The sequence below is a fragment of the Thermothelomyces thermophilus genome, chromosome 1 (genome assembly GCF_000226095.1).
Source record: "Thermothelomyces thermophilus ATCC 42464 chromosome 1, complete sequence".
NCBI classification, from domain to species: domain Eukaryota; kingdom Fungi; phylum Ascomycota; class Sordariomycetes; order Sordariales; family Chaetomiaceae; genus Thermothelomyces; species Thermothelomyces thermophilus.
In genome coordinates this window covers 3,830,798-3,854,952 of record NC_016472.1, presented here as the reverse complement: position 1 = coordinate 3,854,952, position 24,155 = coordinate 3,830,798, and the positions used below count along the sequence as shown (strand labels likewise).

The 24,155-nt window shown below is 56.5% G+C and overlaps 10 protein-coding genes across 10 annotated transcripts; 5 read left to right on the top strand and 5 right to left on the bottom strand.

Annotated features, from left to right (window-relative positions):
- Positions 1-18: 18 nt before the first annotated feature.
- Positions 19-1,298, bottom strand: MYCTH_2296080 (uncharacterized protein). Its single transcript, XM_003659223.1, has 2 exons — positions 1,104-1,298; positions 19-864 (listed from the first exon to the last, which is right to left on the bottom strand). The coding sequence occupies exons 1-2, from the start codon at positions 1,167-1,169 to the stop codon at positions 574-576; spliced, it is 357 nt and encodes a 118-aa protein (XP_003659271.1). The 5' UTR covers positions 1,170-1,298; the 3' UTR covers positions 19-573.
- A 657-nt stretch (positions 1,299-1,955) lies between these two features.
- Positions 1,956-4,757, top strand: MYCTH_2296077 (uncharacterized protein). Its single transcript, XM_003659222.1, has 5 exons — positions 1,956-2,532; positions 2,635-2,831; positions 2,923-3,398; positions 3,450-3,901; positions 3,958-4,757. The coding sequence occupies exons 1-5, from the start codon at positions 2,484-2,486 to the stop codon at positions 4,623-4,625; spliced, it is 1,842 nt and encodes a 613-aa protein (XP_003659270.1). The 5' UTR covers positions 1,956-2,483; the 3' UTR covers positions 4,626-4,757.
- Positions 4,758-5,247: 490 nt separating this feature from the next.
- On the top strand, positions 5,248-6,873 carry MYCTH_2296073 (uncharacterized protein). Its single transcript, XM_003659221.1, has 5 exons — positions 5,248-5,409; positions 5,480-5,523; positions 5,589-6,018; positions 6,093-6,382; positions 6,454-6,873. Exons 2-5 carry the CDS (start codon positions 5,482-5,484, stop codon positions 6,469-6,471), a joined length of 780 nt encoding a protein of 259 aa, XP_003659269.1. The 5' UTR covers positions 5,248-5,409; positions 5,480-5,481; the 3' UTR covers positions 6,472-6,873.
- A 244-nt stretch (positions 6,874-7,117) lies between these two features.
- On the top strand, positions 7,118-8,937 carry MYCTH_2313627 (uncharacterized protein). Its single transcript, XM_003659220.1, has 5 exons — positions 7,118-7,442; positions 7,503-7,513; positions 7,593-7,672; positions 7,748-8,078; positions 8,168-8,937. The coding sequence occupies exons 1-5, from the start codon at positions 7,389-7,391 to the stop codon at positions 8,802-8,804; spliced, it is 1,113 nt and encodes a 370-aa protein (XP_003659268.1). The 5' UTR covers positions 7,118-7,388; the 3' UTR covers positions 8,805-8,937.
- Positions 8,938-8,967: 30 nt separating this feature from the next.
- On the bottom strand, positions 8,968-10,032 carry MYCTH_2296069 (uncharacterized protein). Its single transcript, XM_003659219.1, has 2 exons — positions 9,580-10,032; positions 8,968-9,445 (listed from the first exon to the last, which is right to left on the bottom strand). Exons 1-2 carry the CDS (start codon positions 9,902-9,904, stop codon positions 9,186-9,188), a joined length of 585 nt encoding a protein of 194 aa, XP_003659267.1. The 5' UTR covers positions 9,905-10,032; the 3' UTR covers positions 8,968-9,185.
- A 105-nt stretch (positions 10,033-10,137) lies between these two features.
- On the bottom strand, positions 10,138-11,413 carry MYCTH_2296068 (uncharacterized protein). The gene has a single exon (XM_003659218.1). The coding sequence runs from the start codon at positions 11,361-11,363 to the stop codon at positions 10,482-10,484; it is 882 nt and encodes a 293-aa protein (XP_003659266.1). The 5' UTR covers positions 11,364-11,413; the 3' UTR covers positions 10,138-10,481.
- A 1,386-nt stretch (positions 11,414-12,799) lies between these two features.
- MYCTH_2296066 (uncharacterized protein) lies at positions 12,800-15,069 on the top strand. The gene is made up of 3 exons (XM_003659217.1): positions 12,800-13,629; positions 13,687-14,569; positions 14,642-15,069. Exons 1-3 carry the CDS (start codon positions 13,087-13,089, stop codon positions 14,662-14,664), a joined length of 1,449 nt encoding a protein of 482 aa, XP_003659265.1. The 5' UTR covers positions 12,800-13,086; the 3' UTR covers positions 14,665-15,069.
- A 1-nt stretch (position 15,070) lies between these two features.
- MYCTH_2296064 (uncharacterized protein) lies at positions 15,071-17,092 on the bottom strand. Its single transcript, XM_003659216.1, has 3 exons — positions 16,687-17,092; positions 15,715-16,540; positions 15,071-15,616 (listed from the first exon to the last, which is right to left on the bottom strand). Exons 2-3 carry the CDS (start codon positions 15,999-16,001, stop codon positions 15,595-15,597), a joined length of 309 nt encoding a protein of 102 aa, XP_003659264.1. The 5' UTR covers positions 16,002-16,540; positions 16,687-17,092; the 3' UTR covers positions 15,071-15,594.
- A 916-nt stretch (positions 17,093-18,008) lies between these two features.
- Positions 18,009-18,838, top strand: MYCTH_2296063 (uncharacterized protein). The gene has a single exon (XM_003659215.1). The coding sequence runs from the start codon at positions 18,129-18,131 to the stop codon at positions 18,804-18,806; it is 678 nt and encodes a 225-aa protein (XP_003659263.1). The 5' UTR covers positions 18,009-18,128; the 3' UTR covers positions 18,807-18,838.
- A 393-nt stretch (positions 18,839-19,231) lies between these two features.
- Positions 19,232-20,627, bottom strand: MYCTH_2031594 (uncharacterized protein; the record flags this gene model as incomplete). The annotated part of the gene is made up of 4 exons (XM_003659214.1): positions 19,232-19,876; positions 19,994-20,101; positions 20,208-20,350; positions 20,411-20,627. Coding segments are annotated over 4 exons (1,113 nt in total), but the record flags the coding sequence as incomplete, so codon positions are not given.
- Between the last annotated feature and the right edge of the window lie 3,528 nt (positions 20,628-24,155).

Sequence of the window (24,155 nt, the reverse complement as noted above, 5' to 3'; positions counted from 1 at the left end):
TCTTCTCTTTTAGGGAGAAAACGCTTTCTTAAACCGTGGTTTAAGGTGCGTCACAGAGGTTTATGCACTTCATCGCCTGGGCCAGGCATTTAGTTTTCAGTGTTTTGGTTTTCAACATAAATTGATGGTCCCAGGATTTTTTTGGAGCAGCACAGTTGTGTAAAGTGCCTCGATGGGAACCGCCCCAATGCTTGTATAGCTCAGGACAGACAAACACCTTTCCTAGACCTTTGGCGACAAAGGAAATAGCAACTCTCAATTCCTCCTTTGCGTGTCCGGAGCAAAGGCATTGGCGTTCCAAAAACTTGGAAATTTCCGATTGCGGTGATCGTACATGGGCTTCATCGGCAGATAAGCGGTTCAAATCCTCGTTCGTCGTTTCCAAATCCCGGATTTCCACCAGGAGGCTGAGTATCGTCGCGTCTCTATGAAGTGTGACCAAACGACCACCTGCAGTCTGCAGCAAGTCACTCCTCCGAAACCCCTAACGCCAGAACGCCTCCCCTCTCCCTTGTCGTACACCAAAATTAAGGCCCTCGCCACGATTTTTCGGTTTCCAGATCTTTACAACGCTCACGCCCTCACCAGCCCGTAGAAGAGGGTCCAGGTCAGGATAAACCCTGCCAGCCCGTTCATCAGGCCCCCGGCCCAGAACTCGTAAGGGCCGCGGAAGTACCGGCTCGTGTCGAGCGGCGGCTTGCCCGCGGCCAGCGAAGTCGGCGCCACGCGGAGCGCGTAGAAGAGCACCGCCGTCAGAAGCGAGAAGACGAGGTAGAAGACGAAGCCCGAGTAGGACTCGAGGCCGAGAATGCCGGCCGAGACGCCGAAGAGGGAGGCGGCGAGCGTCTGCAGGTTGGAGAGGGTCTGGGGATCCGGGGCAGGCAGGGCGCATGCGTGCGTGTGCGGTGTTAGCTGGGGGGTTCAAGTCTTGAGATTCGGGCTGTGTGTCGGTTTTTTATTTTTATTTTTATTTTTTTTTTTTCGGGGGGGGGGGGGGTTGGGGGATTGATTGGGTGGGCATTCTCGTGTGTTTGGACTCGGGGAGAAACAGGCCGACCGGCCGGCTGGGAGGCCCATCTGCGCGGAAACCACTAGAAACTAACCCGTGAGTTATGTACCACCGACTCATGCACGATGGGAGATATTTGGAGTTCGCGTTCGGAAGGCATGGTTGTGGTGATGGTTTGCGTCTGTGGGAACGGCGGAGAGTTGGTTCTTCGTGCGGCTTGGGGTGTTCTGAGCTGTGCTTGCACGGTTCTTTCGAGTCGATCCTCGCCAACCACGATTGAAAAGCCTGTTAATTGACGGGTAGATTTGGCGCTCGGTGTCCGAGCAGCGGATTTGAGAAGTCGCCTGTTCGTTGTACTCGTCGCGCCTTGTCGGGCTCAAGTTGTTGTACGGGCGTAAGCTTTGGTGGGCCGCACTGCAATGCAGCGGCTCCGCTTGGCGATCTGCAGGCTGCATGGCTTGGAGCTTGTGTGGGGAAGCGTCCACTCCGATAATACGGATACGGTAACGCGATCGGTATTACGGAGTATCGTCGGGTGCTACAGCCGCCGTCTTGGCCCGAAATTGGGGAAGCTTGCCCCTTGCAAATTAGTTAATGCGAAAGTGAAACAAACAGCACAGTATCGGACTTGTAACGGATCCCCAGGGTTGCAATTCTTCTTAGTGTAGGTATGGATTAGAACGATCGCCTTGATGATCAAGATCGAAAGTGACAAAGTGTCCTCGGTGGCGGATGCAAAATGAACTCTTTTCGAGCTGCCGTCTAGTCGCTCGGAAGTTGACATCTGACACGATCGAAAGCGAGATTGGGGCCATGACGTCGGTGCATGATTGAAAAAAAAAAAAAAAAAAAAAAACCGGAACCTTTAAGGGCGACCTCAGGGCGTAAGAAACAAGTTGAAACGACTTTGGCAAGCCGAATTGTTTAATAAGGAGATCCGGCGGCCAGGGGGGTGCTCTTCCAGGATGATTTCCGCCGGGCAGTGCCTGCCAGGGTCTTAAGACGATTAATGATTTGCTTTTTAGCGACCTTCCTCCAGCGCGCCGTACACCTTTTACTCCGTAGGCATGGTGTCATTACAGTGGATTGCCCACAACGTAACCGACTTTCAGGAGTTCCAGTCGCTAATTTAGTGGAGAGAGGGCTCCCGCCACCCTTACTAGTCGTCTCCGTTCCATCTCCTCCGGCCGCATGCGTCTCGACCACGAAACAGAAACATGCAAAACGGTTTCGCGAACGGCCACCTCGCAACGCTAGCACAATAACAATCCCGATTCTCTCCCACCGTCGCCGCCGCCAGAGGCCAGAGGCCTCACCTGCGCCGACCCGGAGTCTTGTGTCTCGTGCACAGCGTTGCCAGCAGGGACCATCCACACAAAGACGGTCGAGGAACGCGGTCTCTGGTGCGCATCGGGCGGGCAGATGGGGGACTGTTGCCATAGCCTTGTGACCATCCAGCAGTAACACGCCGTTCATGGAGACCGTCATTCAAGACCACACTCCGCTTGCCGACTATCTGAAGGGTTAGTACCCCTCCGCTCGTCTCCCGTCTTGCGCGCGCAGATCGCAACGAGCTTTCGGGATGGCAACTTGGACACGGATGCTGACTGCTTTCCCCTTGGTAGATGAGGGCGAAGAACAGCAGGCCTGGGCTACGCCGGCAGCCTCGGATAAGCACGATGATTCGCCGCCGTCCAGTCCGTCATTCGCGCCGGTAGGACGTCCAATGGTCAGGAAGCGCTTCAGAGCCAGCATGCCGAACCCCCTATCTCTGGGCGTTCCTCCGAAGCACCGACTCAGCTCTCTGCGCGACTCTTGCTCAGTCAGTCAACTCCTGCTCCCCCCCCCCCCTCCCAAAAAAAAAAACTAGATGGGAAGACATGGCTGACCTCTTTGGCTCCATGCGCAAACAGAAAGTGGTGGTGTCGAGGATAGACCGTGGCGACAACCTAAAGTTCATTGAGCAGTTTCGATACACGATTGTCGCGTCACAGCTGCTGAGCGGGCATTCTATAGCAGCGCATCCAAACGCCCAGAGTCGGTCAAATGATGCGCCAGAAACAGCTCAGAACGCTGCGACTCCAACGACAACGGGGGTGTTGGCAGCAGCGGCCGCCGCCCTCGTTGTTGCATGGATGGTCAAATGGGTGCATTCGGGGGGCTGGGCGCATTTGACGAAGAAGAGAGTGACTTTCACGGCCCTGGTCCTCGTGGCGGTAGCTGTGGTGTCGCAGGCCTATCTCAAACAGCAGTGGCTTCGATACCTACGGAACCAGGCGCTGAGCGAAGTGACCACTTTCGTCTCCAGGTCCCAGGACTTCGACAGCGCATGCAGCGCGGCCCTGTCACTCATCCAGGAGGTCGAGCTCGTGTCTCGGGGCTACAGGATGTAAGTTGACCCTCCTTTCCGTGCTGCACCGATGGACTCACACGTCAGCAGAAGTGCGCCCCTGCCTCCTATTAGCCGCATGGAGGACCGATCACAGCTGCGCCGCTGCAATAGGCTGCGTAAGGCGCTGAAGGAACGGCTGTCCGACATGATTGAGACTCACCTGCAGGTCTCGACGGCGATCAAGGGCTTCGCCGAGCAGGTAGACCAAGAAAAGTACCACGATATCTACGACGTCAGCGACTTTGACATTTCGGACGCGGTGCGAGGCTTTTCCGAAAAGGAGTTTGAGGATCCAGAGGCTCTACGGTCCTTGAAGATTGCCGCATCCCGCTTCCACATCATTCGCAAACTTCTGCTGTGCTCTCTCCTTGCGTTTGAGGCGGCAGGCGACAGCACCGACTTCCTCCGATGGTCGACGGCTGTGGAGGGACTGAAGACCCTTAACAACGCCACATCCGAAAGTTATGAAAAGCTTCGCCGACTGCTCAGCGAAGAAGAAAGTGAGCGAGGATCCCTTGTTCACGTCTCTCGGTCCCGGGGGTGCTAATTTGTACAGCTTTCCCGACCATCTTGGAGACCAAATCACCATTGTCTCCCAATCGAGAGAAACGACGGTCGCAGTTTATGAAGCTCAATTCATTGTCGATGGGCATCCGAGGCCTTCAGGCAAAGCTTGCCCTACTACGTGAAGAGTCGGAGAGGATACTGAACGAGGCGGATGACGTGTCCGATTTGGGATCCAGCCTGATGGCTCAATACGAGTCCATCGGACAGGATCTGAAGACGCTCACACAGGCTTGGGAGGAAGGCAAGGCAGCCTTGGCGTCCGGCATTGACCGGAACGAGAAGCGGCTCTCGTCCCTCAGTACCCTGCTTTCACCAGCGACTTCTCTCAGCGGGCTCACCACCGTTGAAGATGGCGGAGCATCCGAGGCATTCCGCGCACTGACCGGAGAGTCCCCGCCGGGCTCAACTCTGGGCAGCCCGAAGGGGGGCTGCTCGGACGAGGCGGAAGTGTTCGAGGCAGTCTCCCTGCCGTCCCGGCCGCGCAGCCTCCTGACTCGGGAGGAGCGGATCGCCAAGATGAAGGAAGAACGGGAGAGAAGAGAACTCGCGAGGAAGAGGGCCGAGGCCAGCCGCGGGATGCTCCGGGAACTCGAGACGGTCATCAACCTGCGACCAAAGCGGGCGACCATGCCTGCGCCCTCTCGAATCTCGTTATGACCGTGATGACTACCAACAAACCAAGACGGAACCTCTCTTTCCTTTGTCGTTTTGCATCGTGCTTGCTACCCAGATCTTAATGGTGGCTTGTATAGACAGCGGCTTGTTTCCATATTTGTCTTTGATTCTCACTATCCAGCAGCATCTATCTGCTTGGAGCTCACAAACTGGATCCGACGGGATGGGCGTTCATTGGGTGGAATTTGTTGCGGAGGTTTGCATCTGTAAATATGCTTAATTCTGCTTCTGCATCGCAGTTGTAATTAGACTTTGCTGGCAGATGTTCCAGTACCTTGAATGCGGTAGAAGAAAGGCTCAGTCAGCCAATTTCTCTCTCTCTCTCTCTCTCTCTCTCTCTCTCTCTCTCTCTCTCTTTTTTTTTTTTTTTTTTTTTTTTTTTTTTTTTTTTCGTTCATTTTTATCTTCTTGCTCTACCCGTAGCCGCAACATGACAGAACTTTGTGCTGTGCCAAGCACCTCCTGACCTCAAGCCTGGGGAGTCTCATCAGGCACCAGACCCCACGCCAGGCGCGCTCCAGCACGAGCTAAACCAGGAGAGGCAATCAATCTAACGCCTGGCGCGTCTTTTGGACCGCCAAAGCGCGTCGCGTGCCCGATCCATCTTTCCCTCCCACCCAGAACTTCATCTCAACCATTGCAAAACCCAACCCAACGACAAACCACGACAAAAGCACACACCTAACAAGCCCTCACACCCAATTATTACTCCAATTACTTCACCAAATCAGTCTTTCAGATCTCGCCACACACACACACACAATCAGTGAGTGTTCCAGCATCATCCCCGACCCCGCCTGAGCTGCGTTACAGGAGTTCGAAGCTGACGAACGCAGCCATGTTAGAAGCACGTTTGGAGCAGGCGAGCATCCTGAAGAAGGTATGCGCTCGATTAGCACCTGGATCATTGCGCACTTAGGCGCTCTAACGGAAGCTTCTGCGCAGGTTGTCGACGCCATCAAGGATCTGGTGCAAGACTGCAATTTTGACTGCAATGACAGCGGCATCGCCCTGCAGGCCATGGACAACAGCCATGTCGCGCTCGTGTCCATGATGCTTAAGGCCGAGGGCTTCTCGCCGTTCCGCTGCGACCGTAACATCGCGCTCGGCATCAACCTCACCTCCCTCACCAAGGTGCTGCGGGCGGCCCAGAATGAGGATATTCTCACCCTCAAGGCGGAGGACGCGCCTGACGTCCTCAACCTCGTCTTCGAGAGCTCCGAGACCGACAGGATCTCCGAGTACGACCTCAAGCTCATGGACATTGACCAGGAACACCTGGGTATCCCGGACACCGAGTACGCGGCCACAATCACCATGCCCGCGAACGAGTTCAAGCGCATCACGACAGATCTGATAGCTATGTCTGAGTCAGGTATTTGCTACCGCAACAGGGCCCCACCCAGGAACACGCGCGAGGAGAGGTTGCTGACGGAACGTTGCGCACAGTCACGATCGATGCGAGCAAGGACGGCATCAAGTTCTCGTGCCAGGGCGACATCGGCAACGGGTCCGTCACCCTCCGGCAACACTCCAACGTGGAGAAGCCGAACGAGTCGATCGAGATCGAGCTCAGCGAGCCCGTCTCGCTCACCTTCTCCCTCAAGTACCTCGTCAACTTCTGCAAAGCCTCGGCGCTGTCGAACCAGGTCAAGATCTGCCTCTCCAACGAGGTGCCCCTCCTGGTCGAGTACAGCCTGGGAGGAAGCAGTTATCTGCGCTTCTACCTGGCGCCAAAGGTATGCCAAATGCTCGCATTTGCTGCCCAGAGATACAATTGCTAACGCTGGTCCCTTTTTTTTTCAAACAGATTGGTGATGAGGAGTAGAGAAGGGTCGAAGGAAACACCCCCCAATGACGACGTAAAGACTGATGCGACGGTCACGCAAAGGATTGGCTCTGCATGGGTACCTACCTACAACTAACAGCCTGGATGATGATGTTTGGCAAAAAGTAGACGCATTGGCGAAGGACGGCCATGGCCCGTTGTGAGGGTAGGTCAGGGCTCACGAGACGGCCATCTGTGACCGCTTATGGTAATGAAACTACACTCTACTTGTGCTCCATTGGAGATCAAATTCCCAAATGGACATTGCTCAACTTCACCGCGATCTTTGTTCTCATCCAGTTGCCGCCAATTCCAACAGAGCTAGGTACCTAGGCCTGTGCTTGGAGCCGGGGAAGAAAGGGCCGGTCTAATTGCTACAGTATGTACAAACGTAGTGTGCCACTAAATTTTTTTGTCGACTTGTTGCGCGGGGTATCTCAGCGCCCTGCAGGCAGATGGCGGGGTAAAATTCATGACAACAACGGAAACCTCCAGCGCAAGTCAACCCCGTTTTCTGGACCATTCCACGGCCGGCTCCACCGAGCCCCCAACACTACTCTCATACTACGGCCATTTGGGGTCGACTTCTCACCTTTACAGTCCTCCACTCACTCGGAAAGAGTTCTGAGCCAACCTCTGTGGATTTCCGAGAGTCCCTCTGGTCTCGTCTGCAAACGGCTGGTGACTCCCTCTTCCTTCTCTCCCTCCCGCTCTGCCCCTCTCTGCCCCTCTCTCTCTCTTTCCAGCCCTGATCCCGGACCCATTCTCTTCCAAAACGTTTTCCAGAGATACCCGTGTAGATCGAGTCATCGCTCCGCCGCGGTAACCGAGCGCTGTGCTCAGCATTGCGTCTTGCCTCATCTCTGGCCGTCCATTGTCACATCGTCAGCCTCTCGTCAAATAAATTCCTTTCGACTATGAGCGAAGGCTTGCTGGTTCCGGAAACCCGCGTATTGGCGATCGCCAGTCATGTAGGAAACGCATCGGTTTGACCTTGTCTGCTGTTCCTCCGCGCTAATCGAGTCTCCAAGGTCGTCTCTGGGTGAGTCTGACCTGGCAGTCCGCTCCCTGACTCTTGCTTGCCGTGTCGCATGCCACTAACGGGCTTTGCGCCAAAAAAGATATGTCGGCAACAAGATCGCCGTATTCAGCCTACAGTCTCTGGGCTGCGATGTAGCGGCGCTCAATACCGTTCAGTTCAGTACGTCTATTCAACAACGTCATGCGCATGGCTCCGGCGCAGTTCTCGGTTCGCCTTCTGACCCCGCGCCCATAGGTAACCATACCGGATACAGACAATGGACGGGCTCGCGAGTGTCGGCGCAGGAGATTACGGACTTATACGAGGGCCTTAAGCAGTCCTACCTCGACGACTTCGACATGATGCTTTCGGGCTACGTCCCCGGCGCCCCAGCGCTCGAGGCCGTCGGACAGATAGGGCAGGAGCTCAAGCGCAAGGCGAAGTCTAAGCCGGGGAGCTTCTTCTGGGTACTGGATCCCGTCATGGGCGACAACGGCAGGCTCTACGTAGCGTCTGATGTCGTGCCCGTGTACAAGAGTCTAGCCCACCACGCAGATCTCATCCTCCCCAACCAGTTCGAAGCCGAGTAAGTGCCCATTCCTCCTTCTTGTGCACATCCCCTCCTCAGCCTCGTCTCCGCCCACTCACCTTGCTGACGGCAAATTCGCATTGCAGACTTCTCTCCGAAATCCCCATCACCGACATGGCCTCCCTCGGCCGCGCGGTCCAGGTCATGCACGAGCGGTACGGCGTCCCGCACATCGTCATCACGTCCGTCTCGCTCCCACACCCGGACCACCCGGTCTCGTCGCTGTCCGTCGTGGGCTCCACCATGACCTCGGACCGCCGCGCCCGCGCCTTCAAGATAGTCTTCCCCGCCATCGACTGCTACTTCAGCGGCACGGGCGACATGTTCGCCGCGCTCATGTCGGTGCGCATGCGCGAGGCGGTCCACGACCGCGGGGGCGGGCTGATGGAGAGGGAGGCGTGGCTGAGCGACGACTCGGTCGACGCGCTGGACCTGCCGCTCGCCAGGGCCGCGGAGAGGGTACTGGCGAGCATGCACGAGGTGCTGACCAAGACGGCGGAGAGGATGCAGGAGACGGTCAAGAAGGCGCAGGTCGAGGAGGAGGCCGCGGCGGCGGCGGCGGCGGCGGCCGGTGCTGACGGGGTGGTGGATGGCGAGGAGGCTGCGAAGGCAAGGGAGAAGAGGATGCACCTGGTCAGGAGCAAGGCGGCGGAGTTGCGGCTCGTCAGGCACCTCGACAGCTTGAGGTTCCCCAAGGTGGAGTTCCGCGCGACGAGGCTATAATAAAGAAAAAGACGGGGAGGAGGAGGACGAGGGGGAGCAATCCTCGGCATGCCGTGTGGCGGAAGCGACCTTTTTTTTTTTCCCATAGAAAGCGATGCATAGACTCCGGACAATTGGACACGAGCACCCCCATAATGTTGGTCCTCTAGCTGTTATCGTCGGCCGTCGCTCCAACCTGGATGGACCAACTTAGATCTATCTATCTGTCTTTTCTTTCACGCCTTGATCGGATGCCGAAACCGTCCGATTTGCCCATTTCTTCCAACAAAATACAACGAAACCTGTTTCAATTCTTCCGAGGCCCTATATCATCATACCCGGCATGCCATGCGAAAAAAAAAAAAGGTTACGAAAAAAAAAAAAGGCGGACTCGACGTTCGCCTAGTTCTTCCCCGTGCTCCCGAACCCATTGACGCCCCGCACGCTCTCCTCGAGCTCCTGCACCTCGACCACCGCGGGCGTGTAGATGCGCTCGACGATGAGCTGCGCGATGCGGTCGCCCTCTTGCACCTCGTAGTCGGTCTCGCCGTGGTTGAACAGCAGCACCTTGACGTGGCCGCGGTAGTCGGCGTCGATGACGCCCGCGCCCGTGTCGATGGAGTGCTTGGCGGCCAGGCCGGAGCGCGGGGCGATGCGGCCGTCTGCGTCGTGGTTGGTTTCCCCCTTGGTTAGCGTCTCCTGGAATTTTTTTCTTTTCTCTTTTTTTTGCTCGGCGGCGAGAGCGAACCAGCGCCAGCGCCGTGATCATGTGGTTGGGAAAGGGGTGGGAGCTTACAAGTCCCCGCGGGGAGAGACATGCTCAGGTCGGTGTCGACCAGCACCTTGCCGCGCGCCGGGATGGTCGTGGGCCGCGCGGCGTACAGGTCGTAGCCCGCCGCGAAGGCGCTGCCGCGGGTCGGGAGGCGCGCCTTGTCCGAGAGCTTCTTGATCAGCAGCGGAGGGGGCTGCAGCTCCTGCTGTTGCTGCTGCTTGGCGGCGTCGGACGAGTCCATGATGGTTTCGCTAGCCGAGTTGGCGCCGTCGTCCGTCTTGATACGCTTAGCTGGCGGCGAGGTAGGGACGATGGGCTCGTTTGGGGTGCTGGTCGTCTGGGCGGTCATAGTTTTTCAAAAGTCCGGGGCAGGGTCTGGTCTGCTGGTTGCTCCTGTCAAGCCCGTTATTCTCGATTTCTGCTGGACGACAATCAATTCTGTCAAAGAAGAACGCGCCGACGCGACGCGTAAATGGCACGCCAGCGAGTGAGTGGATCGAGCTTGACACCAATTGGTCAATTATTACACTACCCCTCCTCCCTCCTTCTTCCCCTAACCCTCGAGGGGCCCCTTGGCGAGCTGAACGCGCTCAAAGAGCTCGAAAGAGCTCGGGGTTTGAGGCTCTGCCAGGATATTCTAAAAGTCCAATCACGAAGACCGTATGTGCATACAAGGTGACTGCTCCGTGAGATAGGCACCATTGGAATATGTACGTCCTGACTACCGTTCAGGTTTTCAAACGTTGACCTGGAGAGCAAGCAACAATCATAAGCTGCAGAAAACATCCTCTCTATCTAGGTCGGGGTTCCCAGGAAAGCAGGGGAATCGTCAGACCTCGTGTGATCGTCTGATTCATGCCGCGCCAAGGTTGTTGTCTTAGGAATGGGCCCCTATGGCTCCCCGTACACACACACTGGGTGCTCTTCTAGTCTTCAAAATCCCGTCCAAAGTCGACCAACCGCAGTTTCCGTGCATCTCTCGGGTGGAATAGGGCCACTTTGGACCGGACGAGGAACCTTGCTGCTGCGGATTCTCTGGGAAGCTCCACGTACGCCGCAGAGGTGTCCCCGCCTGCTTCCACCAGCTTGTTCATCAGCTGCTCGATCAGGTCACGCATCTCGGCGCTTGCAGCAGCGGCTTCGTCCCTTTCGTGATTCCGTCTTGTGCTCGCCTGCCCCTGTTCTTCCCGAGGGCCCCAGATATCGTCGATCCGCCGCTGCCGCCTATCTTGGTCCGGTTGCTCTTTGGCCTTTTTCGGCTTCCCTTGTGCACTGAATCCGGCGCTCAGGTCCTTCGGGTCTATGTCCATCAGGCCGCCGACCACGGGGCCGCCCAACTCTTCTGCCGCCAACATCGGGCCAAGGTGCTCGCCTATGAACCAGTTCAGCTCTTTCATAAGGCTCGATGTCTGCTCGTCCCAGTGCTCTTTTTCTTTCCTCAGCTCGGCCATGCGCTCCTCGGCGATCTGTTCCTCACTTTTCTTCTCCCTGCTCTCCAACCCCTCCCGCAACGACTGGATGCGGTTTTCGAGGGCCGTCTGGAGCGCTTGTTGCTCCCGAAGATTGGCCTCTTCTGCCTCGATCCTCTGCCGGAGCTGCTCTAACACGTCCGTTTGCGCATCGTTGTGCTCGTTGGTCTCAGTAATCGTCTGCCTCGCCCGTCGCATGGCCAGCAGTGCCGGGAGTGGCGAGCCTGCTGGCGGCATGTACGGCCCCTCCTCGGTCATGATCTTGTACGCGCCGGTCATGATCTCCAAGGAGTCTTTTGCCGAAAGCCCGGCACCAGAGCTGCCGGCAGATGCTCGCATCTGTTACATGGAGTTTTAGCGAAGCGGAACCAGGTTTGACATGGCCGTGAAACGTACCTGTTGCAATGCATCCTCCAGCTCGCGTTTCCTGTCGTTGAGCGCCTGAAGGGTCTGTTCCAGCCTGGCCTCATACGTCGCACCGACGTCCTCAGCCTCAGCGCCTCCTTCCATCCTGTAATGCTCGCTTTGCAAGGGCGCTCGAAATCCCAATCCCTGGCGGCTGATGGTGGTGTTTCCAACAATAGACGTACTGGACAGCTTTTACGGCAGCCAGCCCAGAAGAAAGAAATGATAGATCTCGACCCTCCTCTACAACGGACCGCACGTTCAGTAAAGACTGGCTTTCCCGCTGCGTTGGGTCCCAAAATTGAGCAGCGCGTCCAAGCAATTGCTACTCGCTGCCTGTGTGGTGTTTCCTCTTTCCAAAAACAACACAGTCTCCAATAATCGTGTCACTCGGCCTGCGGCTTCTTATTTGACTCTTGCTCAGCTACCTCAAAGACCGGAAAACAAGTCTGGATCAGAACGTGTCGTGTTATCGCGCAGTCGGACACACAGTACCTTGAGAACGCACACAGCAACACGGTTTGGTGGGGGAAGCAGCTTGGAACGTCACAAAGTTGCATCAAAGCTCCCAGTTGGATTGATGCGCCTCCTGCCGCGCCGCATTGGCCGGCGCCCCACCCCGCTAGTTTGTGTAAGTTCACGTTCACGTTAGTGCCTCTGCCTGATCCGTGCCCATTGGAAGGCCAAGCGAACAAGGCTGCAGCCCATTGAGATCGATCTCTCCAGTTCCATCCACCTCTCCTTTCCCAACACTTTGACCTCTCTCGACACATCTTTCCCAATCGAAGCCCTTCGCTCGGCTCACTTCTTGTGATCCTTCGAAAGCGCAGGAAGCCGATTTCTTCGTGCCTTCCCAGTGCAATCTCTCCAGGCTCTCTTTTTATTTTTTTCCCCCTCGCAGGCTTTGCGATCATCCGTCGCGACCCGAGATTCTACCATTCGCCACCGCGCCTAATCTGTTCCCCGTCTTCGCGACTGAACAGTCCCGAGTGCCGCGGGCTCGAACTTTGGTTCGACGATAAGCAGAAACGGGCCGTTCGATCAGCGATTCGGTCATATTGCGCATTGCGACCGCGCGGGTAGGCAGTTTGGAGAGGAAAGTCAGGTGGTGTTTGCTGGTTTGACAGGCAAAGGTTTGAGCTACCTGAGTGCTTCGGAAACACAGCTGCCCTCACCCCAGCACCCTTCTGCCTCTCAATCCACCCATCCTCATCTCTCACCACCATCTCCGCAAAACTCATCGCCCGACGCACCATCTCGTCCTTTCTTCTGCAGCCTGCCCAACCTCCATTTTTTTTCGCTCGCCAACGCCACTGTCCTTGGACAAGTCGCCGTCAACGGTGCTTTGCAACCTTTGCGCAGCACGTCGATTGGGATTTGGTCACTCTCCGTCACTACCTCTTCGCCTCTAACCACCGCGTTTTGGTCTCTCCGCCATCCACTTCCCCCGTCCTCTGGCCCGAAGCCCTCAATTCTTCGACCTGCCCCGAGACTACTGCACCCTACCCGGCCCAACCACTACACCTGCACGTTTTCCCTTCGGAAACCCCCAAGGTGTAGATAACTGCGATACTTAATTGAGAACACCGGTTGCCCCCGACGAAAATAATCGCACGCGACGTGAGAAGTCGTTCAGATCTAGTCAAAAGAAGCAAAAATGTCTGCATCTCCACAGCCGACACACTCGGCGAAGCGGCCCCTCGAGGATACCTCGTCTCCGTCAGTCGCCGATCAGCCCGAAGCCAAGCGTCCGGCTCTCGACAAGGCGACCAAGGACGAGGAAGAGGTTAAAGAGCCGATTTCCGGCAGCAACGGCGAGGCCGCCCCTGCTCCTCCGGCCCCGGCCACCGAAGCAGATGGCCCTTCCAAGACAAATGGGGAGAAATCGGAAGCCAAGGATGCCCAGGGCGATACTGTCGTCCCGGATGCTCCCGAGACGAAGCCCATCACCAGCACCGCTAGTGGCAATGCCGCCCAAGGCCAGTCCGGCCCGCCGCCGGGCGCCCACGACGAGACCTCGTGGATCCACGTCCGCGCCGTGATTTCGAGCCCGGAGGCTGCGACCATCATTGGCAAGGGCGGCGAGAACGTTTCCAAGATTAGACAAATGTCCGGTGCCAAATGCACCGTCAGTGACTACCAGAAGGGCGCAGTGGAGCGCATCCTTACCGTGAGCGGCATCGTCGATGCTGTCGCAAAGGTAAGTCCTACGAGATGGTGCGGTAGGTGTTTGTTACAAGGCTAACTTGCATGGCAGGCATTCGGCCTGATCATCCGGACGCTCAACAATGAGCCCCTGAATGAGCCCTCGAGCCAGCACTCGAAGACGTACCCTCTCCGGCTGCTGATCCCACACATCCTGATCGGGTCCATCATTGGCAAGGGTGGCGCCCGCATCAAAGAGATCCAGGAAGCGTCTGGTGCCCGCCTGAACGCGTCGGACTCGTGCCTCCCTCTGTCCACGGAGCGCTCGCTGGTCGTCATGGGGGTGGCTGATGCTGTCCATATTGCAACCTACTATGTCGGCAGTACACTCCTTGAGCAGCTCAATGAGCGGTTCGGTGGAGCTGCGGCCTCTGCCTACGCCACCCGCAGCGGCGGCCCGGCCGGCGCCGTCCCCGGCGGCATGCAGGTCATCCCGTACAACCCGCAACCGGCCGGCGGCAACTATGGCAATCGTGACAACTATTACCGCGCCCGCGCGGATCCCAGAGCCCACCACATGCCCCCGCAGGCGTATCCGCCGCCTTATGGTCATCCCCATCCGGCTCACCCGGGCCCGGCGGTTCCCATGCCGTATGGCGCCCACCCTGCTGCCGCTTATGGGGCCGGCCCGCACGTGCAGCCTCACCCTGTCGGCCATGCCGGTCCTCATGTTGCCACCGGTCCGCACGGACAGCCCATGCCCGGCGCCGCTCACGTACCCGGCGCGCCACTCACCCAGCAGATCTACATCCCCAATGATATGGTTGGGGCCATCATTGGGAAGGGCGGCCAGAAGATCAACGAGATCCGTCAGATCAGTGGCAGCGTGATTAAGATTAATGAACCACAGGACAACAGCAACGAGCGTCTCGTTACAATCACTGGCACCGAAGAGTGCAACCGGATGGCGCTTTACATGCTCTATTCTCGGCTCGGTAAGCTCCGAGACCAGCACAGCAACCCGCCCGTTGCCCAGCCGCGCTAATAAAAGACTTCAACAAAAACAGAAAGCGAGAAGCACCGAATCTAGTCGACTTGTGACGGACTCGAGTCCTCGCCACCTTATTCTTGTATCTCGGTGTTTCGGCGGCGTTTAGGGTAGTTCTAGGGTTCAGAGGCAGAAAAGCTTCTTAGTATTTCTGTTCTTACTATCTACTGAAATCAAGGTGATGGAGGTGTTTTCCCGAAATCCTCATAGAGTAACGTCGGCGAGAAGTCGAATGGGTCACTCTTGTTTCTTTACCTACCCCCTGTTCATGTCATGTACCATGGTCTCCCTGCCCTGTGATTGCTCTCTCCCGCTGCACTGCACCATTTGAGTCCGACAAAGAACCTAAATCCCGTTTTCTGCTCGCCTGCCCTGGCATTGTATCATTTGTCCCTCCCTTCCACCCGCGCCCTCAGTCAAGGAATACAACTCGGCACTCGAGGTCATTTTTCAAGAAGTGTTCTCATCTTGTCCATATTGCATTGCACTCGAGGTCATTTTTCAAGAAGTGTTCTCATCTTGTCCATATTGCATTTGACTAATGTTGTTACGCATTAGGTTATCGACGTCGGGGTGCACCACTCGAGCCACGACACTGGTCTAAGAGATCACACGCTAGATTGGAGACAGGTAAGGACCAAAGAAAACTTTGGCAATCTGCTAACATAGAACACATTGAACCTAGAGGAACATACCCTGATACCTCCAGGGACCAATATCCATCATGACCTCCCAGCCGTACATAATTTCCACCCATATATATCACTTAGTCGGTGATGGTTTTTTTTTCATGTGTTTTGTTTCGATATGCAAAAATCCCAAGAAAGAACGCCTCCTCCTTGACCGGCCTGCTCCCGAATACTCCAAGACTTTGATGGTGTTCTCCAGGAGAACGTGTTTTTTTTTTTTTTTTTTTGGTAAGGTTGTACTACTGCAAAGAAAGGGGGGAAGGGGGCGGGGTCCGTTTCCTAACTACTTTTCGCCGCGCACCCAGCTGTTGATCTCGTCAGCCATATGATCCAAGGCGGATGAAGAAAAGGGGGATTGGTAATAAAGGAAAAGGCAGAGTAGAAAGAATGAAAAGAAACGTACTTGTCCCACATCCGCCCAATGAAGCCGGGCTTCTCCCGCTGCTCGTTGAGGCTCTGGCGCCGGGCGACCAAGTCCGGGTCGTCCTTGCGCTTCTGCGCCGTGAGGCCCTCGAAGAGCGAGTGCGAGGGCCGCCGGAAGGGCTGCTGCTTGCCCTTGGGGTCGGCCTGCTTGGCCTGCGCCTGCGCCTGCGCCTGCTCACCGGCCCAGCTGCCCGCCGAGCTCGCGGACGTGGTCGACGCGGCGCGGCCGGCGCGGAACTCGTTGCCCGATGGGAGGTTGTCGGCCATCCTTCCTTTTATTTTTTTTCTGGTTCTCCCTCGTTTTCACTCTCTCTTCCTTTTTTGGTGATGTATGTCTGGGAAGGGGTTGCTGTTGGTGGGTTTAAGTTCTGATATATATTGAGAGACGTAGAGAGCAAGTTTGACGTGAGACGCTGTTCGTCGTCCAAGTGTCTCTTCGTCTTACGAGTAGAGGTTACTTGTTCAAATTCCTTCAGGGAAACTCCATGTGGCAAAACCAGAGAAAGCTGGGGGAATGTCGTCTCTCTAGCTGGTGCGGAGAGGAGCGGGGTTATATGGTATGACAGTTGCACCTTGGGGGAGGTCTCTCGCAGACTGACTGCTTGGAAAATCCAAGCCCGACTCGAGTAATCCGTATATCGCCTCTTATGAGCCCGCGTGGCCTCGATCCCCGCACTTGTCGATCCGCCCAGTCGGCAACTGGAGCTATCAGCTGAGTAAGGTAGGTGTGGGCGAAGGGTTCTAGCACCACTTGACACTGTTTCGATAACGCGGGGAGAGGTTCAAGGAGGTACGGATCACGATGACTTCACCAATGGGAACGCACATGTCAGTGCTGTTCCATGTACGGAGTTGACAGGTGCTCCCAGACGTTGAGATACATGCGAAGGATTAGGGCCTCCACACTTCATGCATGATACAAGGTATAGCACTGAGGCCTGCCTTACCATACCTTTGGTACCCGACCTCTTATAACAGGCGAAGTACCCCGTGTACACAGTCTGCCTTGCCACGGCGCTGTCTTGAGCTTAGACCATGCTCCTGTTCCTTTAGGTTCTCGACCGGAAATCTGTTTGTCAAAGAAAGCTGATTCGACAACCCAGCTTATCAAATGGGGGGTTGGGCCAACGAACCGAGACCGTTAGATGTGTTGCTTGCCTGAGAGAAGACCTGCTGATGCTGGGTCCGAAATTCGAGTCTGAAGCCGCTCAACTCGATCATTTCTTGGCCTCGAGACGAGATGACCGAGGAGTCGGCATGAGTACTCGTACTATCAATAAGGCGAATCTGCGATCTTCATTATCACGGCGACCAAGACTATCTATATCCCTCGGCAGGTAAAAACGGTAGGGTACCTGAGGTGCTAAGGTAGCACTGAATTCAAGCAAGCAAACTCGATTTGCCGCGTGTTAACTGTGACCACTTGTGACGTCATCCTCGAGCTGCATCTTCGGGCAGTCAATTTATAATCGAAACGAACTGGAGGTCAGAGGAACGAACTGCTAGACATGCCATGGATGAAGACAAAGGCCTCCATGGCTTTTGGTCGCACGCAGAACGAACTTGATGGGCTCTCTTAGGCTCCGTGGTCGCAGATCGACCGCGAGGAGCAGGCGCATCGTGTAGGTCCCTTTCAGGAAGGTGGAGAACCTGTGTGTTTAAGTGGGTTCCACAACACACCACCACAAGGGGTTCTACTGGGGCGAGCATTCTTCTGCGGCATGTTTTCGTAGCGAGACCCTCTCGAGTTGTCGCTACCTAGGTAGGCAATCTCCTCTTGCTGCTCAGATTATATGTTACACTTTTGGTAGCCATTGCTCAAGTGGCCTTGATCTTAATCTGCCGCTGTTTGTATGCATCGTTCCCCTTGTGTGAGTAGACAAGTTTTTAGCAAACGTCCTGTGGCCTTTACATCGTCCGAGACTTAGCGATATAACCATCATCAAGGCGATACGGCAAGTCTTATCGCAGTCAAAAATGGTTCGAGAGAATGCACTCGGTGAAAAGGCATGCTCTCTCAATGTGAGTCACCCATGCTTGAGTTTGGGTGACTACCAAGGAGCTCTTTCCAAGAAAGAAGGCCAAGACAGCAGAAGAGGGCTCGGTCAGGCAGCCAAGGCGAGGAGGCGTCACCACGCAACTGCCTTGGACCATTAAGAGCAACTGCAACTCCCGTTCGCACCAGAAAGATCGGATCAGCACCCGCAAACCTAAGAACTGCCAAGCCTAGTGTTCTAATACGGTACTAGAAGCCAAAACAATGGAGAACAGGAAAATATTCACCAAGCTAGGTGAGCCCGCGCTGCCGACGAGCGACATGCCGTTTGCACTATCTTTCCTTCGGGTAGAGGTGCTCACCCGTAAACCTGCATCGCAGAGAACAATCCAGAGGTGATGAACGCTCTAGCCAAGAAGCTCGGCCTCTCCGACGACCTAACCTTCTACGACGTCTACTCATTGGACGAGCCTGAACTGCTCGCCATCATTCCCATTACCCCAGCGTGGAAGAAAGACCGCGAGGCAGAGGACGAGGCGCTCGGCGATCCGGCCACCTACTACAATGGCGGAGAGGCCACCGGGGCCGGGGAGGAACCGATCATATGGTTCAAGCAGATCATCGGCGACACATGCGGCTCCTACGGCTTCCTACACTGTGCCATCAACGGCCAGACACCCAAGTTTATCCTTCCCGGGAGCACTCTCGAGCGGCTGCGCAACGACGCCATGCCGCTGCCCAGGGACGAGCGGGCCCGGCTGCTGCACGATAGCAAGGAGTTTGAGGAGGCCCATCGGTCCGTTGCCGCGCTGGGGGATACCCCAGAGCCCAGCGAGGGGGGCCCCGAGCACAGCGGCCAGCACTTCGTAGCGTACGTCAAGGTGAACGGCCGCCTCTGGGAGCTCGAGGGTTCACGGGAGGGGCCGCTGGACCGAGGCCCGCTCGGGGAGGGCGAGGACGTCTTGAGCCACAGAGCACTGGACCTGGGCCTGAAGCGCATCATGAACCTGAGCGCCGGCACCGACGAGGAGAACATCAACTTTAGCTGCACGGTTCTCGCCCCCCGGACGGCCTGACGTCTGGGTCGAGAGCGCGGCCGACAGTTCGGAAGGAGAGAGATCAAGACGAGCCCCATCATGCTCAGGACGAGAGCTTATTTGAAACGGGAAGTCCTGCTCTTCGGGAATGGATGCGCAATGTCGTTGAGACTGGTGTCTGCAGCCGATACAGAGATCGTTGAGCGCTTAGAGAGGTACTCCTCCACTTCTTGATACCTGCCAGCACCGGACAATGATCTCTATTTGTGTATATCGACATGATGGTGTCTGGGTGAGTTTCATCCCGTCCGGTTATGGCCCTGTGTGTTATTCAGCTCACGGTCTTGGAGAGGTTGTGACCGGCCGGACATTCCAGCGGTCTCCAGACCTTGCAATGTAGTCAACGAAACACGACTCCGGCACTGTATATCTGCCATCCTCTCCCCGAGGAACGGCTACTCCTCCCAACCCCTCCGGTTCGCTAACCACTTGACCCCGTAGACCAAGCCCAGCAGGACGGGCACCTCGATGAGCGGCCCGACGGTGGCTGCGAGGGCCTGGTCGGAGTGGGGGCCGTACGAGGCGACGGCGACGGCGATGGCGAGCTCAAAGTTGTTGCTGGCGGCGGTGAAGGCTTGGGTGACGGCGTAGCCGTGGCGGAAGCGGGCGCGGCGTGCGGCGGCGAGGGTGGCAAAGAAGATGGCGGAGAAGTAGACGACGAGGGGCGCGGCGACGCGGACGACCGAGACGACCTGGTGGACGACCCGGCGGCCCTGGGAGGCGAAGAGGACGACGACGGTGAAGAGCAGGCCGACGAGCGACCAGGGGGCGACGAGGCGCAGGAAGCGTGCCCTGTATCCCTCCGGCCCCAGGAGGGGCAGCAGCGCGAGACGGGTCAGCGCGGCGGCGCCGAGGGGGATGCCGAGGAAGACGCCGACCGAGGTGGCGACGGTGGAGTACGACACAGTCGGGGTGGTGGTCGCCGAAGAACCCGAGGCGCCCTGGTTGAAGACGCGGATGAAGAGCAGCGAGACGGGCGCGAACAGGACGATCTGCAGGAGCGAGTTGACGGCGACCAGGATGGCGCAGTAGTCGCCGTTACCGCCGGCCTGGAAAGGAAGGAAGGGTGATGCACGGTCAGTTCAGGGTTCAGTCCTTTTTTTTTCTGCCCTCGCTTTCTTGTCATGGAAAAGTAGGCCGGGTGGGGGGGGGTGGCAGAGACGCACCAGGTTGTTCCAGATCAGTACCATAGCGATGCACCGCGCGATGCCCACAAGGATGAGACCTTCGCGAAGGGCCCTTTCGTCCGGAAGAAAAGCCCACGCAAGCCCAAGCTGCAACCGTCAGCTACCTTTCTTCCTTTCTCCCCAAGCAAGGCCCGGAGCGCAAAAGCCAGGCAGGTGAATAGATGGTTAGCCCAAGGGATGGGAAGAAACAAACCATGACCAGAGGCGCCACGATCCAGTTGATGACGATGCTGAACCCCAGCTGGATCCAGATCTCCCGCGTCTTGAAGACCTCGTGCAGCTTCTCGTACTGCACTTTACAGAGAATGGGGTACATCATGACGAGGAGCCCGATGGCTTCAGTCGCATCAGCTCACATTCTCCACACTGCTGGCTTCTGGACCGAACAAGACGTACCGATGGGTATGGATACGCCGACAAAGGTGCCCTTCTGCAGCGCCGGCCCGACATGGTCGACGAAATTACCCAGGAGGATGCCGAGCAGCATGGCCAGGAAGATCCAGGCGGCGAGGAAGCGGTCGAGGAAGCCCAGGGAGCTAAAGGCCGAGAGCCTGGACGCGGACGGATCCGTCTCGCAACGGGGCGGACTCTGGGGCTCCTGCTTCTCGACATCGGCCCTCGGAGCTTTAGAATCCGCACACGGGCCATTCTTGGTCGGGTTGTCGTCTGTTGTCGACCGTGGAGGAACTGGAGGAGGGCTTGGAGGGACGGGATCAGTGGGTGCCATTGTTTACACCCCCTGAGTCTTATAAGTCTGGGGCCTTCTTCTCCTCCCAGCAGTGCAAGTAAATGAAATAAACAGTACCAGCAGGCTATCTTCGGAAACTGATTTTGGATTTTTCTGATGGCATGGTTCATCATTGACGCGGAAGAGAATTGAAAGTGAGGAATTCACCTTAAGACAAAATGATCTGTTTGAACCGAGTCACAGCTCTCTTGAGCATTGACAGATTTCGTATAGTTCCCAGTACCGTCAGAGTGAATGCCGAGGCATTTCGACCAATCAGAGTTTACCAGTGACATGCCAGCCTGAAGACGAATTGACGATTGAGTACGGAGTAGTTTGAATAACCAATCAGCGCTGTCAAAGAACTTTTACCATTTCCCGGCCTTCAGGTTACTGGTAGTGTACATCAGGAACCTGGAGATCTCTTAATAAATCCACTTCTCGCCAGGAGAACGGAAAGTGTAGAGGATAGCCGGGTTCTTCTATCTGCCTAGCATTGATTGCCCTCTCCCGGACCTACCGCAAGTTCTGTGATGACTGAGTATCGAAAACCTGTATTAAACTGCCTAACGAACTCGCATGGCTGGAATGAGCTAATCGTGCCTTGAGCTTACTTGGGAGACCTTGTTATGTGGGAGAGAAGACACAAAGCGATTCATAGTTGTGGACGACGCGGTCAGCCGCGTGGCTCGTCCGTCTCGTAACTCTGCCGGGCGAACATGACAACTAGGTGAGACACTCGGAGCGCCTTCAGCTCGCCTCCCGAGAGTTTCGGCTGTTCTATCAGGTGGTTCTTCTAGCGCAGCGCACGGAGGACGGGGCACGTTGATAGTGCACGCTCGACTGCCTCACCAACAGATCGGCTGGTCCTGTCTCATGTCTGCGCCCTCCAACCCGCTCTTAGGGCGACTTGGAAGTGGAGACGAACGAGGCGGCACTAACACCATGCAAGGAGCTCGGCAGTCCGATGCCGTGATCTGCTAGTGTGTCTCTCTCTCTCTCTCTGTGTGTGTGTGTGTTCCGTACTGTACACTACAGCTAGACATGCAGTCCCGTCCCGAGACCTCGACCAAGGCGGTGGGTATATGCAAGCTCGTCCAAGCGGTGGGCGGATCTCCCCACGCTTCTCCGCCGGAGGCCCGGAACCGGAGCCGGAGTCGGCTTCGGGGCGGGAGAGGGTTTCTGACCTGGAGCTTGCGAGAATGACGGACCCTTTTGGGCCGATGGTCCCTACGCTGTCCGCAAGGTAACCATTCACCGCGTGTGGTGATAGAGTTCGATGACGTTCGATTACGCCGCTCTCCTCGACGTTGAATGCCAAGACGAGACCTGAAGCAGCAGAATAAAACCCAAAGGAGGTGGAGTAATGGGTGAGGGAATGAATGAGATAGGAGAAAAAAAATACAGAAATGTGCAACTCCGTAGAGTTCATGTTGATGTTGATGTTGATGCTGGCTGCTGTCCAAAGCACATCATGCCCTCGTTTCCACAACTTGATCAGGCAGTGTACTGAGTGCGCTGGTGCAGTGTGTTTGTAGGCTACACTAGGCCGGCTCGGGAAACATGCTCTATACCTGTATTTTGACCTTGGTATAATCCGTATGAGGGGGACAAAGTTAAGGGCGCGATGCAGTTATGAGCTGCTGAACGCGTTGCCTTTCTCGGACACTTCGGGTTTTCCGTCGAGCGGCTGAGTGCGTGTGGCCGAAGCACGGGCGTGAGAGTAACAGCGCTAGTGTAGCGTAGTGCAATGTGGCCCGATTCTGACGAGATCTCGGGTGCGAGAGCAACCCGGCCAAGCAGCTAAGCGGAGATCCATGTGCCGCTCTGCCGGTGTCCCGGAACGGTGCTTTCAGCTCGGGTATCTTGGATCTCGGTTCTCTTCTACCACAGTAATCCGTACAGAACTTTTTGTGAGTCGCGGCTGCCGAGACCGGCATCCCTCTCCTGCTCTCCCCCCCCATCTTTGCGTAGTCCTGCGCAATTCGTCCGCGTAAGCCGTTTCTACTCGTGCGTGCCTGAAAATCAAGACCAGGTTGTTGAGAGGGCCAGCCGCGGCTTTCGCGGACTGCCACGTTGACGTGGGCAACTGCCTTCATCATCAAGCCGCTTTCCCTCTTTGACGTGGGGTTGCCACGCGGGTGGAGAGGCCTCAGCTCGACCAGCATACTCATAGTAGTCGGCTTGGCATCGCAAAGTTTGACAAGACGGGAAAGAGCAGTCAATCCGGGAGCCACGGCCGTCTGGCCTTGCTCTTTGCGATGGCGGTGGCCGACCGAAGAGGCCGCTTGTTTTTCAATCGTTCAATTGGAGGACCGTGTAAACAGAAAGACGCGGGACCATTGACTACTGGACGGCAGGGCTTTTGACAAAGCTGCACCCCGACGCAACCCCAGACACAAATGTGTTCGCGTCTCTGAATTACAAGTAACTTACTCCGTACCGCCCAACCGCATCTGGGCGCCGTGTTGCTTCTGCGACAAACCCCTGACGCCGGGCCTCTCTTTTAGCGCAATCCTCCCCTGCAAGGAACACCTTCTCTCACCGCCCGAGGAAGTCCCGTATTCAGCGGCGTGGCCGCCGTCCAGGCTGGGATATTGTTAGTTACGATCCACCTTGGGAGGCCCCGCTACGTATCGAAAGACCTCCAAACCTGCGCTTTCGACTTCTGCTGGTTTCCAGAGAACCTGAGCGTCCACGGGTCCTCTACCTATCCACCGCCCCGCAGGCTTTTTTTACATGAACTACGAAGTACTCCGTACTGGTATCCGTAGCCCCGATCGGATTCGCAAAGAACAGACATGTGCACTTTCCCGCCCAACGTTGCGCCATTTCGCATCAGGACGCGCCGTCAGTCGGTCAGTCCCGTCCCTCGGCCGCCTGCCACATCTGGGCGGTAGCGCGACGTACTGCGTACTATACGTGTATAGTAAGTGTTGTGGTAAATCTGCCCGCGTTCGGTGAGATCGACGACAACAACTGCCCACCTGGGCCGCGAGAGGGAAGGAGAGTGGGTGCCCTAGTGCCCGCAACTGCAGCCACCGACGCTCCACGAAGCACTGGCCTCATCCCGCAAGGTTTCCACCCGCCGCTGCACCCGTGCGCTCGATTCGATCGTCGCTCGCCTTGTCCCGACTGCCAAGCCAGCAAGGTGCGAGAGCGCGACCGCCAGAGATCTCCACTACGAGTCAAGTTCGAGCAAAGCCTCGACAGGGACTCTGGTTCATGTCGACCTCTCTTTGTATTCCGCCTTCGGGTGTTGCTCTACACTAATAAAGTTCATGGTGGCTGCCCCCCCGATCTTTGATGTTTTTTTTGTTATCTTCCTAGGCCTGGCCCTTTTTCCCCTCAATTATCGGATTGCTGGGATATTCCTGTCCCTTGTCCTTCTATGTCCTACACAATAGCGTCATC